Consider the following 17,750-nt stretch of genomic DNA (forward strand, 5'->3'; position numbering starts at 1 on the left):
TGTTCAGGATTGATTTCTTTTAGGATTGACTGGTTTGATTTTATTATTATAGACAAAATTTATTATTAGAGAAAAGGAATTTAGGAAGCCTCTTTTTGAGTAAATTGTTATTGTAGAATGGACAGCTAGCGAGAGGCTGGAATAGTTCTGCAAAGTGCAGAGGATGGAAATGGATGAAAAGGGGTCACCAAGAAGTGGAACAATTATACAATGGGTAGGCAGATGTTATAAAATTATTCACTTTTAAAATTATTATTTAAAATTGTTCACTTTAAAATTTTAAAAGGAGGCAGGAGGAAAAGGGGATGACAGAGGATGAGATGGTTGAATGGCATCACTGACTCAATGAACATAAGTTTGAGCAAATTCTGGGAGATGGTGAAGGACAGGGAAGCCTGGTGTGCTGCAGTCTATGCGGTCACAAAGAGTCAGACACGACCGAGTGACTGAACAACAACAAAAATTATGCCCAGAACCCATGCTGTTTTGCCGTATTTTCAAAAACTGTAATGACTTTTTAAAACTCAAATGGAGAATGACTGCCCTTCAGTTGCAGATCCAGGCAGGCATTTTTGGACCAGTAACCATCTTGACCCAAACCATAGCTAGTGGTTCTGTATTGTACCAGTGAGTCTGATTTTCCTTATTCTGTGTTCCCAGAGTGTTCCCCTCTCCAGTGATGTGTTCCCAGGTAAATCTTGGTAAAATAAATTAGTAGGACTCCCCAGGAGCTGAAATTAATCTGTGAGCCACTGCTGGCAAGAAACAGCAGAGTTTGGGGAAGGTTTACATGAAACATCTATCCCTAAAAGCAAACTCAACTTTTCTTTAGAAACTTTATCTCTTTTACTTATATCAAAGGCCGCTCAGTTGAAGTTCATTGTTTTCCTTCCTGTGACCTCCAAGTTTATGACTCTTTACCCAATGATCTATGTTTTCTTAATAGTAAAGTTATACTTAGTAAAAATGAAAGTTGCTCAGTTGTGTCCGACTCTTTGCAACCCCATGGACTATACAGTCCTTGGAATTCTCCAGGCCAGAATAATGGATTGGGTAGCCTTTGCCTTCTCCAGAGGATCTTCCCAACCCATCGATAGAACCCAGGTCTTCTGCATTGCAGGCAGATTCTTTACCAGCTGAACCACAAGGGAGGCCCAAGTAGCCTATCACTTCTCCAGTGGATCTTCCTGGCTCAGGAATTGAACCAGGGTCTCCTGCATTGCAGGCAGACTCTTTTCCAACTGAGCTATCAGGGAAGCCTTTCTCAGTGCGTTTTTCTAAATTCAAGTTAAAGTAATGATTCAATATGCAAATACTTTACCTAATAAGAAGACCAAAGTGACTATTTGAGGAGTACTGGGAACAATGAGTGAACACTTTCATGACCACATTTTCTGGATTGAGATAGTTATTTAGCCCATCATTTCCCCTGTAATTGGACTACCCCAACATCTCTCTGCTATGTCTGTGCTCGTTTCATATGCACTGTTAATTTATCTTGTAACATATCACTTTGCATAGAGCCAGGAAATTTTTTTTAGTGAGAACTCTCGTAATGTCTAACTGGCATTATTTTATCCTGATTCTCCATTTTCCTCTGGCTTTATTTTTTCATCTGGACCGTCGCATATATTTTCCCAGTGTTCTTCTCACAGCTGCCTTTACTTCCTTGTTCTTCAGGCTGTAGATGAGAGGATTCACCATGGGAGTGACCACACCATACTGCACAGAGAAGATCAACTCCAGAGAGGATCCTGAAGTTGGCATGAGATAGCGGAGAAACCCAGAGCCAAAGAAGAAGCTCACTGCAGTGAGGTGGGACGAGCAGGTGGAGAAGGTCTTGCTTCGGCCTGTGGTGGAGCTGATGCTCAGAATGGTGGAGACAATACGAGCATAGGAAAAGACTATTGGGAGGAGGGTCCCAAATCCATGCATCAGGCTGGAACACAGCAGGACTATGAGGTTGATGGAGACATCAGAGCAGGACAGAGGGAAGAGAGAGGGCACCTCACAGCTGTAGTGGCTAATGGTATGGTTCTCACAGAAGTCCAGGTTGGCAGCTAGAAGGGTGTTAATGAATGCGTTCAAAGAAGCCAAACCCCATGAGCCCCACACAAGCTGTACACACAACTGTTTCTTCATCATTTGTCCATAGAGTAGAGGGTGGCAGATGGCGGCATAGCGGTCATAGGCCATTGCTGAGAGCAGAAAGCACTCAGTTCCAGCAGTAATAAGCACAAAGAAGCCTTGAGCCAGGCAGCCCCTTAGCGAGATGGTTTTTGTCTCAGACAGGAGGTCCTTCAGCATCTTGGGCACAGTGACTGAAGATAAACAAAGATCCAGGAGAGAGAGATGACTCAGGAAGAAGAACATGGGCGTGTGAAGGTGAGAATCAGCCCTGATCACCAGCATCATCATCAGGTTCCCCATTAGTGTCAGGAGGTAAATCTCTAGGAACAACACAAAGAGCAGAGCCTGGCTGTGCGGGTCAGTAGACAGCCCGAGGAGGAGGAATTGAGTGACGATGCTGTGGTTCCCCAAAGTCATTTGCACAGGTGATTCCCTAGAAATAATATAAAAAGGCATGACAGCAAAGTTCTGATATCATCCAATCATTTTCTCAAAGCATTTATTCTCTTCTTGTATCACTATTATTCAGTAAACATTTTTGCTCTCTGTTAGACCTAGACATCTGGAACATAAAGATCATCAAGGAGTGGTTTCAGCTCTTAAAATGGTCCCACTCTGTGGGATAATATGGATTTAACACCAATAAACATTGGGTTGGTAAGAAAGTTCATTTGGATTTTCTCATAAGTTGGTATGGAAAAACCCAAACAAAGTTTTTTGGCCAACCCAATAATAACACAGTATTATTTATGTAATGGATAATACAATTGCGATTTTGAGAGGGTTCAGTAGTGACATTATATTGAGAATATTTGAGCAGAATTTTAAAAAAAGTATCTGATTGAGCTTGGAAAACATTTACCAGAGACATGTGGTTTGCATGAACTGAGGCTCAAGACTGAAAAAAATCAAGCCATGTTTGGTAAAAACATGAGTAGTTCTGAAAAACTAATGCTTAGGGCTTGAGTGGACATTGTTGATCTGTGGCTAACCATGTGGGCTTGTCCTTCGGACTAGGTTCAACTTTCAGCTCTACCACTGATTAGCTGTGTGACTTAGTATAAGATACATAAAACTCTCTGCCTCATTTGCCTCATGTGTAAAATGCAGTTAATAACAGCATTGTGGACAATGGTTACTTGGGAGGAAGTTCTGTAGAGAATTTTGAATAAAGTGTGAGCTACTAATGGATAAGAAACCAGGTTGGGCCCAACTTTTAAAGATATGTATTAGACAGCCAGACTTGCCTATTTGTCTGAAATCTTTGTTATGGTAATATTCTTAATATTTCCAAACAAGAAAGAAATACAACATGTGTTCCAGTAGCAGATGTCTGAAAAATCAAAATAAATATTAGAAGCATGGGAAAAAAATAGCAGTACTGTGGAGAGTTTGGGGTAAATATTATAATATTTTTTAATTTAATTATTTTTAATTAAATAATTTTTAATTTATTTATTATTTAATTAAATAATTTTTAAATTAATTATATTTAAATATAAATAATAATAACTTATTATTATTTTTTAATTTGGCTGCATTGCATCTTAGTTGTGGGATGCAGGATCATTTTTTTAGTTGCAGCATGAGAATACTTAGCTGTGGTATGTGGGATCTAGTTCCCTGACCAGGGATCAAACCTGGACTCCCTGCATTGGGAATATGTATTCTTAACCACTGGACCACAGGGAAGTCCCTAAATATTAACTTATATATAAAACTCTTCAAAAGAACCTATTCCTATAAGAAACTATTCAATGACAGCAAGAAATTATAACACATTATTGTTTATTATAATTAGATATATTTATTAAAATATATAATTGGAATATTGTTTAGTCTTAGAAAAGAAGGGGACCCTGCAATTTTGCAAAATGAAAGAATTGAGAGGACATTATGATACATGGAATATGCCAGACACAGAATGAAAAACACTGCATAATCTAATTTGTCTGTGGAATCTAAAAATGTGAAATCATAGAGTCAGAGAGTAGAAGGAGCATTACCAGGGACAGGAAGGTGGGGAAATGGGGAGATATTGGTACCCATACAGGGTACAGACTGAATTATGTAGGATGAATAAGTCTTGCAACCTATTGGACAATAGTTAATAATACTGCTCTGTATACTGAAAAAGAAAAAGATGAAGAGACTGGCTCCATCTCCATGGATTGATGTTCTTCTCTTCCTGGATAAGTGAAGAATTGAGCCAGAAAGGGGAGTAGAAACAGATGGCAGGGCACAAAAAGTGGAGTAGGAGTGGAGTGACAACAGAGGAGAGGCCTGCATCCCAAGAAGGGTGTTTTTAAAAAGTGGGAGTACCTGGTGCATCAGAAGGACACTCAGAAGTTCTCTGGGCTTGAACAGGTATGCCTCTCAGACAGAGAATTAAATCCATACCCGGGAGAGTAAACAGTCTTACTCAAATCTTTTTCTCCCCTAACAGTGGAGAATCTACAGCTTAGAAGTGGGAGAAGGAAAAGATGTCTGGGAGACAGACAAAGCCATTTTTCTTTGTTTCAAGTGCTGAAGTGGGATGAGGAGCAAAGGACTGAAAAACCCTCTCACCCACTGCAGATCCCCCCAAAAGCCCAGATCAAGCCTGGGCAGGTACAGTGTGCATTGAGTTTGAGATTAAAATACCAGTGTGCACAGGTTTTTAATAATTGCAAATAACTGGGAAGTTGTGAAATAATTCTGAGGGATAATTAAGGGATGGAAAACTAATATTGGATAAAGCAAGGGGGGAAAACAGACATTGAAAAAAATAATTAACTGTTAAGACCTGCGTGATGATCTAGTCATATACATATGACTCCTACCCACTCCATCCATACACAAACCATGTTTTAAAAACATTTGTTGACTAGTTTTTAATTTTATATCATTCTGCATCTTTTATTTTTAGTCATATACATATATTATTTTGTCAGTTAAAGTGTATCTTTCATGGAAAAATCATTATTATTTCTTGAGACTGAGTCTTGTGTCTAGGCAAAAGTCAAATACATTCTCATATGTTGTGCATGCATGCTAAGGTGCCTCAGTCACGTCCAACTCTTTGTGACCTTACGGACTGTAGCCTGCCAGGCTCCTCTGTTCATGGGATTCTCCAGGCAAGAGTACTAGAGTGGATTGCCATTTCCTTCTTCAGGGAACCTTCTGGACCCAGGAATCAAACCCATGTCTCTTATGTCTCCTTCATTGGCAGGTGGTTCCTTACCACTAATACCACCTGGGAAGCCCAATATCTTGTGAGGTGTTATCAAAGATCAAAGTGATTGCTGCTAGTGCTGCTGTTTGTCCCCTTTCTGTTCCTTTATAAAGAGGGATGTAAGAAAATCACATTGAAATCACTCACAGTAGCTGCCCTCATCTGTTCATGACCCTAATTGTAAGATAAATTAGAAGTTTATAATTATTTGAGTGAAGCCTGTCTTTATAATTATTGTGGGTACCTTCACAGAAAGAAGGGCATCTATTGCCACTGATAGCTGCCAAACTGCAGGGATGTCAAGTGGGAGAGAAAGTGTTGGGACTCAGTGTAGCCCCTCGGACCCACCCAGAAAAGCATTACTGGGATGTATATGTATCCTAGAATAGGCTGGCTCTCTAGAAAAGTAAGCAAGAGGAATGAAACCTTTCACGTTTCATGCCAGGAATAAACGAATGGATATCCTGGCTGTAGCAGCAGCCAGGATAGAGGACTTTGCCCACTACTACACTTTCCGGACCTTGTTCCCTGACAGCACAGGAGTCAAGCGTGGCAATTCCTACTACAGGACAGTGAGAGTTTAACTCAGAGTTCTTATGTTCTGTTGGAGACACCCACTGCTGCTACTCTCTGTTCTTGGGGAAGAAATTTCCATCTACGAATTTTTCTCTGCTCATGTTCAGAGACCGGTTTAAAATCAAAATAGAACATTCAGTCCTTTTTATTCCTCTTTTGTACAGATGTTTAGATGAACTTTTTGACTTTCATACTGGGACACTGTCCTCCATCTCCAAATTCCAAATTTCTCTTTAATGGCTGCCGCCGCTGCTGCTAAGTCGCTTCAGTCGTGTCCTACTCTGCGCGACCCCATAGACGGCAGCCTACCAGGCTCCCCCATCCCTGGGATTCTCCAGGCAAGAACAGTGGAGTGGGTTGCCATTTCCTTCTCCAATGCATGAAAGTGAAAAGTGAAAGTGAAGTCGCTCAGTCGTGTCCGACCCTTAGCGACCCCATGGACTGCAGCCTACCAGGCTCCTCCGTCCATGGGATTTTCCAGGCAAGAGTACTGGAGTGGGGTGCCATCGCCTTCTCCGTCTTTAATGGCTAGATTCTGTTCATTTCTCTCAACTCTGTTTCTTATCAGTCTTCACCTGTGGATTACAATGCTGTATTTCCTAGAATACTGAACGGTTATTCATGATTCTCAGCTTTAACTTTACACCCTAAAATCTGACCATGGTCACCCACAGCAGTTACTTTGGTAGTTAAGTCAGTTTCCTGGTCCTATCCATTTCTCAGTAAGTCCAGCATTCAATCAATGAGAAGTTCTGATTCCTTAGTAACCTTTTAGCCACAATCCCAGACTCAAAATGCTTCCCATACTTCAAACACACATTACCCGTATTTCTTGTCAGTAAGAAAATCTGCTCTCCAACTTGGTTCCAGGGTTTTTATTTAGATTCATCTACTAGGAGGAAAGATGGACTGAAGAATATGGCTTCGAAGTCCTGTATCATGGTAGAGTTTATAAAATCCTGTTAATGATGAAATGTTTTACTCAATTTCACTTGTAAAGTTAAATAGCCGTAGAGCAGTTCCTTTTTCAAGGAGTCTCAAATATGCTTTAGTTTTCCCTGTTTCTAATATCATATCTCAGTCACACATAGTATTGCTTTGGTTTAAGCAGTCCGCAGAGCAGCTATGTTTAGCCTGTTGATTTGATTCCATGCTCCTGGTAGGTCATAAATATCAAGGGCATTGGTTTTTATATTATAAAGTTACAACTTGAAGTTGGACTAAGTTGTCAAGAACTTTAGCAACGTTGACTTTTTTGAGGAAGTAGGGATCTCATCTTTGTGTGATCTTTGGAATATCTGGGTGATGTAATGACCTTTAATCATGAATTCTAAGCTCTTCTGAATCTAGTGGGAGTTGAAAGTAGGCAGACTGGCCAAGTGGGTATTTGCCTGGCTCCCCAAGCAGGAAAAGAAAAGTTTTCAATTTGCACTCTAAAGTCTGTCTCATCTCTGTGGGATTTCTCAGGTGAAATCATGTCCAGTTAAATTTGGTGTGTAAAAGTAATTTGTTGATCAAAAAAGTGAAAAGAAAAAAGTAAGTTAAACATAGTATAATATTTGCCTAAAATATCTATTCAACTTTATTTGCTTTGGTGGATCCAATTAGATTCCCACACAGGGCCATTTTATTATTTGTGAGCTCCAAAATTTGGGTGTATTTTTGGAAGTATTTGTTTAAAAAGCTTATGATAGTCTTATGTAGGACAAAAACTGTTTTATGGATGAAAATGTCTACTTTTCTATTAGAATGAGCTATAAGGTTTTTAGTCAAATGAGACTGCTCTGGCATAATATTTTTCCTATCATTTAGCAATTAAATAAGTAAGCAGTGGTATTATAATTGGTGAATGTCTGAAATAATGAAGTTCACTTATATAAATATTTTCTTTCTTAACTATACGGCATTGTAAAGTATTTTATTTTTAATTTATTTTCTTGTTTATAATATTTTTAAACTTTATTTTTATTGGAGAATAATTACTTTACAATGTTGTGTTGCTTTCCACCATACAACAAAAGGAATCAACTATAAGTGTACATTTATCCCCTCCTCTTGAGCCTCCTTGCCACCCACCCTCCATTCCACCCCTCTAGGTCATCACAGAACGCCAAGGTGAGCTCCCTGTGCTATACAGCAGCTTCCCACTAACTAGCTGTTTTACACATGGTAATGTATATATGTGTCAATGCTACCCTCTCAGTTCATCCCACCTTCTCCTTCCCCACTGTGTCCACAAGTCTGTTCTCTATGTCTGAGTCTCTACTCCTGCTCTGCAAATAGGTTCCTCAGTACCGTTTTTCTAGATTCCATATATATGCTCTAATATGCAATACTTGTTTTTCTCTTTCTGACTTACTTCACTCTGTATAACAAGCTGTAGGTTTATTCATCTCACTTCAACTGACTCAAATTTGTTCCTTTTTATGGCTGAGTCATATTCCATTGTATGTATGTATGTGTGTATGTATGTGTATATATGTATATATACACATACATATACACACCATATCTTCTTTATCCATTCATGTGTTGATGGACATCTAGGCTGCTCCCATGTCCTGGCTATTGTAAATAGTGCTGCACTGAACTCTGGACTACATGTATCTTTTGAATTATGGTTTTCTCAGGGTATATGCCCAGTAATGGGATAGCTGGGTCATATGGTAGTTTTATTCCTAGTTTTTAAACAAATTTCCATACTGTTCTCCATAGTGATTGTATCAGTTTGCATTCCCATCAGTAGTGTAAGAGTGTTCATTTTCTCCCCATCCTCTCCAGCGTTTATTGTTTGTAGATTTTTTGATGATGTCCATTCTGACAAATGTGAGGTGATACCTCATTGTAGTTCTGATTTGCATTTCTCTAATAATTAGTGATGTTGAGCATCTTTTCATGTGTTTGTTGGTGATATGTATTTATTCATGTACCTAAGAATTTATACATGCATGTGTGTGTATATAAAAGAGTTCCATGAATATTTGATATGATTATTTGCCTATATAAAAATTGTTTGAATTCATTGTTAATTATATCTACACACACACACTCGTGTGTGTAAGTGTGGAGAACATGATTCAAAGTGTTACGATAGGGCTTCCCAGGTGGCTCAGTGGTAAAGAATTGGCTGCTGATGCAGGAGACACGGGTTCAATACTGATCCAGGAAGATCCCACATGCAATGGAGCGAGTAAGCCTGTACACCACAGATATTGAGTCTGTGCTCTAGAGCCTGTGCTCCACAATAAGAGAAGCCACCACAATGAGAAGCCCACACACTGCAACTAGAAAGCAGCCCCTGCTTGCCACAACTAGAAAACAGTCTATGCAGCAATGAAGGCCCAGCACAACCATAGATAAATTATTTTTTAAAAAGTGTTATGGTGGCTTTGGTATAATAAAATATGATGAATGACATCTATTATACCTTTCCTGCCAGTTATTTCCTAAAATAAAAGATTAATTGGGATTCATTGACATTAAAATTAAGAATTTCTATTAATTGAATGACAACATTATGAAAGTGAAAATAAACCAACAACTGAGAGAAGATAAATACAGTTCATATATGTGATAAGATATATGTAGGGTATAAAAAGATCTCCTTTAAATAAATAACAAAATGTCAAATAGTTAATTTATAATTAGGTAAAAGAGTTAAACTGTCCTTTCATAAAAGATTTCAAAATAGTAAGCAAGTTAGTATGATTTAACATTATTAGGGGGATACAATTTAAATCACTATGAGATAATTATATATGTATCATAATTGGTCATTTGCACACTTAAATTATTTATCTTTTTATTTAATTATAACTGATTATACCATATTTACTTTGCCAACAAAGGTCTGTATAGTCAAAGCTATGGTTTTTCCAGTAGTCATGTATGGATGTGAAAGTTGGACCATAAACAAGGCTGAGCACTGAAGAAATGATGCTTTTGAACTGTGATGTTGGAGAAGACTCTTGAGAGCTCCTTGGACTGCAAGGAGATCCAACCAGTCAATCTTAAAGGGAATCAATCCTGAATATTCATTGGAAGGACCAATGCTGATGCTGAAGCTCCAGTACTTTGGCCTCTTGATGCTAAGAGCTGACTTATTTGAAAAGACCCTGATGCTGGGAAAGATTGAAAGCAGGAGGAGAAGGGGTCAACAGAGGATGAGATAGTTGGATGGCATCATCAACTCAATGGGCATGAGTTTGAGCAAACTCCAGGAGATGGTAAAGAACAGGGAAGCTTGGCATGCTGCTGTCCATGGGGTCACAAAGAGTTGGACATGACTGAGCAACTAAACAACAACATACCATATTGTATTAGTTTCATGTGTACAATACAGTGACTTGACATTTGTATACATTGTGAAATGATCACAATAATTAGTCCAGTAGTCATCTGTGTCCATACAAAGTTAATAAAATAACATTTTATCTCCCATGCTGTGCATTACATATCCATGATATTTATTCTGTAACTGGAAATTTGTGCCTCTTGATTCCCTTCACTCATTTCACCCCTCTAAACCCCTCTCTCCTCTGGTAACCACCAATTTGTTCTCTGTATCTACGAGTCTGAGTTTTGTTTTGTTTGTCTTGTTTTTTAGCTTACACATGTAAGTGAGGTCATGTGGAACTCTTGTACATTGTTGGTGGAATGTGAATTGGTGTAACTACTATGGAAACCAGTATGGAGTTTCCTCAAAAATTAATAATAGAACTATCATATAATCCAGCAATTCCACATCTGGGTATCTGTCCCAAGAAAATGCAAACACATTGATGGACTATCAATGACCGTCAATAGTTGAATAGATAAAGATGTTGTATAGGGTTACTTGAAGGATTGGGTTTAGACTGAAGAGTAGGGAAATGCTGAGCTCACTTTCTCCCATGGACATACCAAAACTATAACTACATATAAAACAACCTGAGAACTATCTCTGAGAACAACATGAAGACTAGCAGAATAGGCTTTATGCAGCTGAGGAACTGGGCTTCCCTGATGGCTCAGATGGTAAAGAATCTGCCTGCAATTCAGGAGACTCAGGTTTGATCCCTAGGTCAAGGAGATCCCCTGGAGAAAGGGAATGGCTACCCACTCCAGTATTCTGACCTGGAGAATCCCATGGACAGAGGAGCCTCATGGGCTCAAGGGGTCAAAAAGAGTCAGACACAACTGAGCGACTTTCACTTTCAAGAATATAATAGAAAGGCCACATCAGAATGTGTATGAGGGGCAGAGATGCAGTCTAATCAGAACCTACACCACCAGTGCAGTGACCCACGAGCAAGAGGGCTGTCCTCTCTGTGGATGTCTTTCCTAAGCAGTGAGAGGTTTAAGTTTCGTGTCAGGCTCCCTATCCTTGGGTACTTGAACTAGGAAAATGAGCCCCCATAATGTCTAGCTTTGAAAATTAGCAGAGCTTAGAGTTAAGATGAGGTGGTGCCAGTGATAAACAATCTGCCTGCAATGCAGGAGACCCGGATTTGATCCCTGAGTTGGGAAGATCCCCTGGAGAGGGGAATGGCTACCCATTCTAGTATTCTTGCCTGGGGAATTCCACGGACAGAGGAGCCTGGTGGGGTCCATGGGGTCTCAAACAGTTGGACACGACTGAGCAACTAACACACACACACAGAGATTAAAGGGTCAGAGGCCTCAGAGAGTCTACTATTGAAGTGTTCACACACAAACACTTGCTCCAAGTACCAGACCAGAGGCTTCAAAAGAGCCTGGGTCATAAGCGGAGCTTCATTGACTAAAATAAATGGTGGCAGCATACTAGCATAAACATGAAAAAATTCCTCAGTAGGTAAATCGGGGTACACTATTGTGTATATTGTATGATTGTTACTGGGTGTAAAAAATGCAAAACATTTTAAAAATATGGTTTGAACTTTTCCTGCCATGCTGAATTGATAATAGAGTTCAGAGTTTAAAGAAAGTTGGCAACAATTGAGGACAGACCCTTGGTTTTGGTCTGACTTACAAGGTGTCAGTACTGATTTTCCATCATCAACCACCACATCATACACATTTCCCAATCTATGTAAAAACTCTTGGGAAGGAAGAGAAAAATGAAGGAGTCTGTAGTGTCTTAATTCTGTGGGAAAGTACAATGTTATTTGGCCGTACAATCCTACCTCCCCTACCTAAGTCATAGATAAATGAAAGTACAGTAGAATGAAGGGGCTTCCCCTGTGGCTCAGCAGTAAAGAATCTGCCTGCAATGCAGGAGCCACAGGGGATGCAAGTTCGATCCCTGGGTTAGGAAGATCCTCTGGAGGAGAGCATGGCAACCCACTCCAGTGTACTTGCCTGGAGAATCCCATGGACAGAGGAGCCTGGAAGGCTACAGTCCATAGGGTCACAAAGAATCAGACACAGCTGAAGCAACTTAGCGTGCATGCATACACAGCAGAATGAAAACTCTTCATAGACTTTTGAAAAAAACTTTTTTTTATTAAAAATTGAAGCATGCTGGTATTAGAGAATCAAATTATTATGTTTTAGTTACAGTGAAAATTAAGTGAAATGCAACTTCAAATAATTTAATGTATGCATTCTGATTCCACTGACAAAAGAGTAATATCTTACTATACAGAAAGGAATATGTGTTAGTTGCTGTGATTGACAAGCTCCTGGAACAATGCGTATAATCAAATGTGAATAAAAAGCTTAAAGGCAACGAAGTTTCTATAAATACACTTAAATATATCATGTCACAATATCTGCTTGCTGATAAGCACTTTTTAGAATATAGTCTTTAGGAGAAAATGCAGTTGGTTAATAATTTTTAGTAATTGGTTAATAATTTTTAAAATTATTTATGCAAAGGAGATATACATAACATGATAAAATGTATCTATATGAAATATGCATTATGCTTGCATAATAATATGCATTATTATTTCTATCATGATAGAAATTTGTTATTAGAAAAGAGGACATTTAATGTTTCCTGAGTAAATTGTTACTGATAAAGGTAGACAGCTGGTGAGATGCTGGGAAAGTTCTGCAGAAAATAGAGAACAGAACTAGATGAAAAGGAACTGGGTGCACAAAAGGAAGATAGACCTTCTATGTTGTTTGGTTTTTCAATTCTGCCCAGAACCCACACAGTTTTCCCATATGTAAAAAGAGCTATTGTCAGACTTCCTAGTGGTCCAGCAGTTAGCTCTGCACTCACAATGCAGAGGACACAGGTTCCATCCCTGGTTGGAGAAGTAAGATCCCATATGCCACAGAGCATGGCCCAAAACCCCCACAAACTTATTGTTGATCCCTCTTGTCCTGTCCTGGCTTATTGTGGAGTTCTGAGGAGAAAACCTGACTTTCACCTGCAGGACCATGCCGGTGGTATTTCAGTGACTGTCTTGAAACAAACCACAGCTTAGGTCACCAGCAGTTCTGAATTGTACCAGTGGATCTGTTTTCCTTTTTCCATCTTCCCAAGAGTCCTCTTCTTCAGGGATGTGTGCCCCAGGCAGTGCCTGGAAAAGGGAATGATCAGAACTCCTGTGCAGCTTGAGATGTGGAATTCTCCACAGACCAGTGCTGGCAAGAAATAGCAAGGTCCTTGGAAGGTTTCTGTGAGCCTGGCCTTTGTCCTAATATGGGAACTCATTGTCTTTAGAACCTGTACCTCCTTCCTTTTGCTTATCTCCAAGGGCCACTCCAGTTGATGCTCATTTTTCTCTTACTTCCTGGTCCCCAAATCTATGATTCTTTTTACCCAATATCTGAATACTCTCTTAATAGTGAAGTTACAGCTTTCACTACCTTCCCTAAGTTCAATTAAAAGTAATAATTTAAGATAAAGATATTTCACCTCATAAGTAGACCAAAGTGATTATTGCGAAGTACTGAGAATGATGACGGTTTCCCAGGTGGCTCTGAGGTAAGGAATCCACCTGCCACTGCAGGAGACACAGGGAGACGCGGGTTTGATCCCTGGGTCAGGAAGATCCCTGGAGTAGGAAATGGCAACCCGTTCCAGTATTGTTGCCTGGAAAATTCCATGCACAGAGGAGCCTGGCGCTGTAGTTCAGAGGGTCACAGAGTCAGACACGACTAAGCAACTGAGCACACACGAGAATTAAGAATTAATACTTTCATGACCACATTATCTGGATTCAGATGGTTATTTAACCCATAGTTTTCCCTCTGTTTTGCCTAAGCAAACACTTTCCTACTACCTTTGTATTCATTTCTTATGCACTGCTAATTTACCTTGTGCCATCTGACACCGTGTAGAGCGAGGAAGTTTTCTTAATGTGAACTTTCACAGTGTCATATTATTCTAATTCCCCATTTTCCTCTGACTCTTTTTTTTTTTTTCATCTGGAACATAGCAAGTACATATTCAGTGTTCTTCTCACAGCTGCCTTTAACTCCTTGTTCCTCAGGCGATAGATGAGAGGATTCACCATGGGAGTGACCACACCGTACTGCACAGAGAAGATCAACTCCAGAGGGGATCCTGTAGTTGGCATGAGATAGTGGAGGAAAGCAGATACGTAGAAGAAGCTCACCACAATGACATGGGAGGAGCAGGTGGAGAAGGCCTTCCTTCAGCTTGAAGTGGAGTTTATGCTCAGGATGGTGGAGATAATACGAGCATAGGAAAAGACTGTTGGGAGGAGGGTCCCAAACCCAGGCATCAGGCTGGAACACAGCAGGACTATGAGGTTGATGGAGACATCAGAGCAGGACAGAGGGAAGAGAGAGGACACCTCACAGCTGTAGTGGCTAATGGTATGGTTCTCACAGAAGTCCAGGTTGGCAGCTAGGAGGATATTGATAATAGCATTCAAGAAACCCAAGCCCCATGAGCCCCACACAAGCTGCACACACAGCTGTTTCTTCATCATCTGTCTGTAGAGCAGAGAGTGGCAGATGGCGGCATAGCGGTCCTAGGCCATCGCTGAGAGCAGACAGGCTTCACTCCCTGCAGTGATAAACACAAAGAAGCCTTGAGCCAGGCAGCCCCTTAGCAAGATGGTTTTCGTTTCAGGCAGGAGGTCCTTCAGCATCTTGGGCACAGTGACTGAAGATAAACAAAGATCCAGGAGAGAGAGATGACTCAGGAAGAAGAACATGGGCGTGTGAAGGTGAGAATCAGCCCTGATCACCAGCATTATCATCAGGGTCCCCATTAGTGTCAGGAGGTAAATCTCTAGGAACAACACAAAGAGCAGAGCCTGGATGTGCGGGTCAGTAGACAGCCCGAGGAGGAGGAATTGAGTGACGATGCTGTGGTTCCCCGAAGTCATTGACAAAGGCTGTTTCCTAAATATTATACAAAAAAATCATGTCAGTGATGTTTTCTTTATCCTTCAATCAGTTTTTCACATTGTGTTGATTTTCTTTTATTATATTGTCAATCAGCAAGTAAATATTTATGTTCTAAACTAAGCCACATATTATATCAGTCACTTTAAATATGATGAGGAACTAAGCATGGTCTTGCTCATTTTAAAGATCACACTTCTGTGAGATATATATGTGAATACAGGTTATTAGAAACCATTATGATTAGTGCAGTGGGAGTCCTAGAGGTGATTTTTGAAAGAGCCATTCATGAGTTAATATTGAGGTCTGAGAAAGAGTAAGCTTTCTCTAGAGAAACATGCAGATTGAGAGAACAGCAGATTGAGAATCAGAGGTGAAGATAGGAAATAGGATCATTCTTTATAGTTGGACTGTAGAGTATGAATAAGCAGCATAGTGTAGTACTTACAGGTAAGCATTAGTGTAGGTTCAAATCTCAGCTCCACTACTAATTACCTCTGAGACCTTGTACAAATGACTTAACTGTTCTGTGTCTCAGTTTTCTTGCCTATGTGGAATAATTATCTCAATCTCATAAGGTTTCTGTAAGAATAAAATATATTTATATATAAAGTATTTAGAAAAATGCTACATAACACTCACCTATTATGATTATTATTTTCATTGTTATTATAGGCTACAATTGTAGGCATAAGTCACATAATAAATAAACCCTCTTGCAGGGTGATGCACCATCAGGAATTCAAGTTTTTTGCTATGATAATTACTGCACTTATTTTGTAAAGGAGGTATAAGAAAATCATGTAGAGGTCACCAAGGTAGCTGAAGATTGGCATTTTGCAGTCACTCTGGAGTGGTTTCCTGTGCCACCTGGGAAGCCCTCCAAGCTAAACCACTGTGGGCAGTTTGACTCAGAAGGGGAGGGTATGTGATTATTCTCGAAAGGAAGAGCAGCTGTAATGAGACAGGGCAGGGAGTATTAGGGATGCTCAGTGTATCTTTATCTTTGGCACTGCCCCTATATTACTTTTGGGATGGATGCATAGCTCAGTTGTGCAGAAAGCTCCAGACAAAGAAGGAAGTGAATGACACGAATGGAAATTATGCCAGTACTCAGAGAAGCAGCTGGGACAGAAGATCTTCTCTAGAGCAAGACTCTGGACAGTTCCCTGAAACAGAGGAGAACAGAGAGAATGTAAGAGAATATCGGGAACTCACCCTCTTAGTCCTGTACCAGCTGGTGCTTAATGAGGGCCCCTATCTTCTGTTGAAATTGCCAGTTGCTATTTACTCTGTCCAGATAAAGTGGATCTCACCTTTCTTTCTCCAGTCTAGAAAGGCATACTTAAAACATTCAGCCCTCTATGTACCTCAGTTGTGTACCTCTCTGATCTTGATCCTTACACACTTTCTGTGTTCAGTTCCAGTCCTTTCTCATGCCCGGTTATGTTCCTGCCCTCAGATCTACTTTTATTTTTCATTTGTTGTTGTTCAGTTGCTTAGTCATGTCTGACTCTTTGCGACCCCATAAACTGTAGCCTCCTTGGCTCCTCTGTCCACAGGATTTTCCAGGCAAGAATACTGGAGTGGGTTGCCATTTCCTTCTCCAGGGGATCTTCCCAACCCAGGGGTTAAACCTGTACCTCCTGCCTTGCAGACAGATTCTTTACCACTAAGCCACTGAGGAAGCCCCTTTCATTCTTAGACTTTATGACTAGTTTATAACATCAGGGAGTCTAGTTAAACTTTGTTACCCTGTTTCCAACTCTGGTCTAGCCTAGGGCCTATGCTTTAGTCATCACGGTGTCCCAAATTGATTCCTGGTTTTACCTAGTTCTGAGTTGCTTGGTACCTGATTATGCAAGGTCTGACCCAGACGTAAATACTTAGCAAAGGTGAGCCCTTACTTATCAATTCTTCATCCACAATCCCAGCTTCAAAGCCCTTCTCAAAACCCCAATTCTGATTACCTGTAAATTCTGTCCAACAAGGCAACCTGATGCCCAAGAAGGTGCAGGAGTATGATTTAAAGCTAGCTTCTAAGATGATGAATGAGTTGGGGAAAGTAGTTTTCAGCATCCTGAAATGTGGTTAAATTTGTGAAATCTATTGATCATTAGCTATATTACTGGAGTCACCACTTAACAACATGAAACAGCCATAGGACAGTTGGCTTCTTTCAAATGATCTCAAATGCTCTCAGGCATTTCTTCACTTGGATTTCCACATATTTCTTTATAACATGTCTCAGCCACACATATGTCTATCTTGTCTAGCTGATTCTCAGAACAGTTACATTTAGACAGCCTAAGCATTCACTCCCTGGCTTTAGAGGTTCAGAGGAATGACAGCTCTGCTATTCCCAGTAGTCACAATTTGAAGCCAATCTTGTACTTAAGAACTACAGCAGCTGTACTCAAGAATGTCAGCAAGTTAAAATTCAGAAAGCATGCCTGAATGTGGAACTACTATGGAACTACTGGCTTGATGTAATGACCATGAAGCGCTACATATGAACCTTTGTTAGTCTAGA

At 40.1% G+C, this 17,750-nt stretch overlaps 1 protein-coding gene, 1 long non-coding RNA gene and 1 pseudogene across 5 annotated transcripts in view; all 3 read right to left on the reverse strand.

Moving 5' to 3' along the window:
- The window catches only part of LOC145545191 (uncharacterized), a 113,806-nt gene that overhangs the window by 71,604 nt on the left and 24,452 nt on the right, over positions 1-17,750 (reverse strand). The gene's annotated exons all lie outside the window — the stretch shown is intronic.
- The window catches only part of LOC145545180 (olfactory receptor 8S1-like), a 70,921-nt gene continuing 54,561 nt past the window's right edge, over positions 1,391-17,750 (reverse strand). Inside the window, exon 2 of the mRNA XM_081589079.1 lies at positions 1,391-2,619. Within this exon, the coding sequence (XP_081445205.1) occupies positions 1,612-2,586 (975 nt within the window). The 5' untranslated portion in view covers positions 2,587-2,619 and the 3' untranslated portion in view covers positions 1,391-1,611. The remainder of the gene's footprint in view (positions 2,620-17,750) is intronic.
- Positions 14,239-15,326, reverse strand: LOC145545181 (olfactory receptor 8S1-like; annotated as a pseudogene). The gene has a single exon (XR_014081930.1). The product of XR_014081930.1 is annotated as an olfactory receptor 8S1-like (transcript).

Source organism: Giraffa tippelskirchi, chromosome 4 (genome assembly GCF_054371585.1).
Source record: "Giraffa tippelskirchi isolate mGirTip1 chromosome 4, T2T-mGirTip1v1.2.pri, whole genome shotgun sequence".
Lineage (NCBI taxonomy): Eukaryota > Metazoa > Chordata > Mammalia > Artiodactyla > Giraffidae > Giraffa > Giraffa tippelskirchi.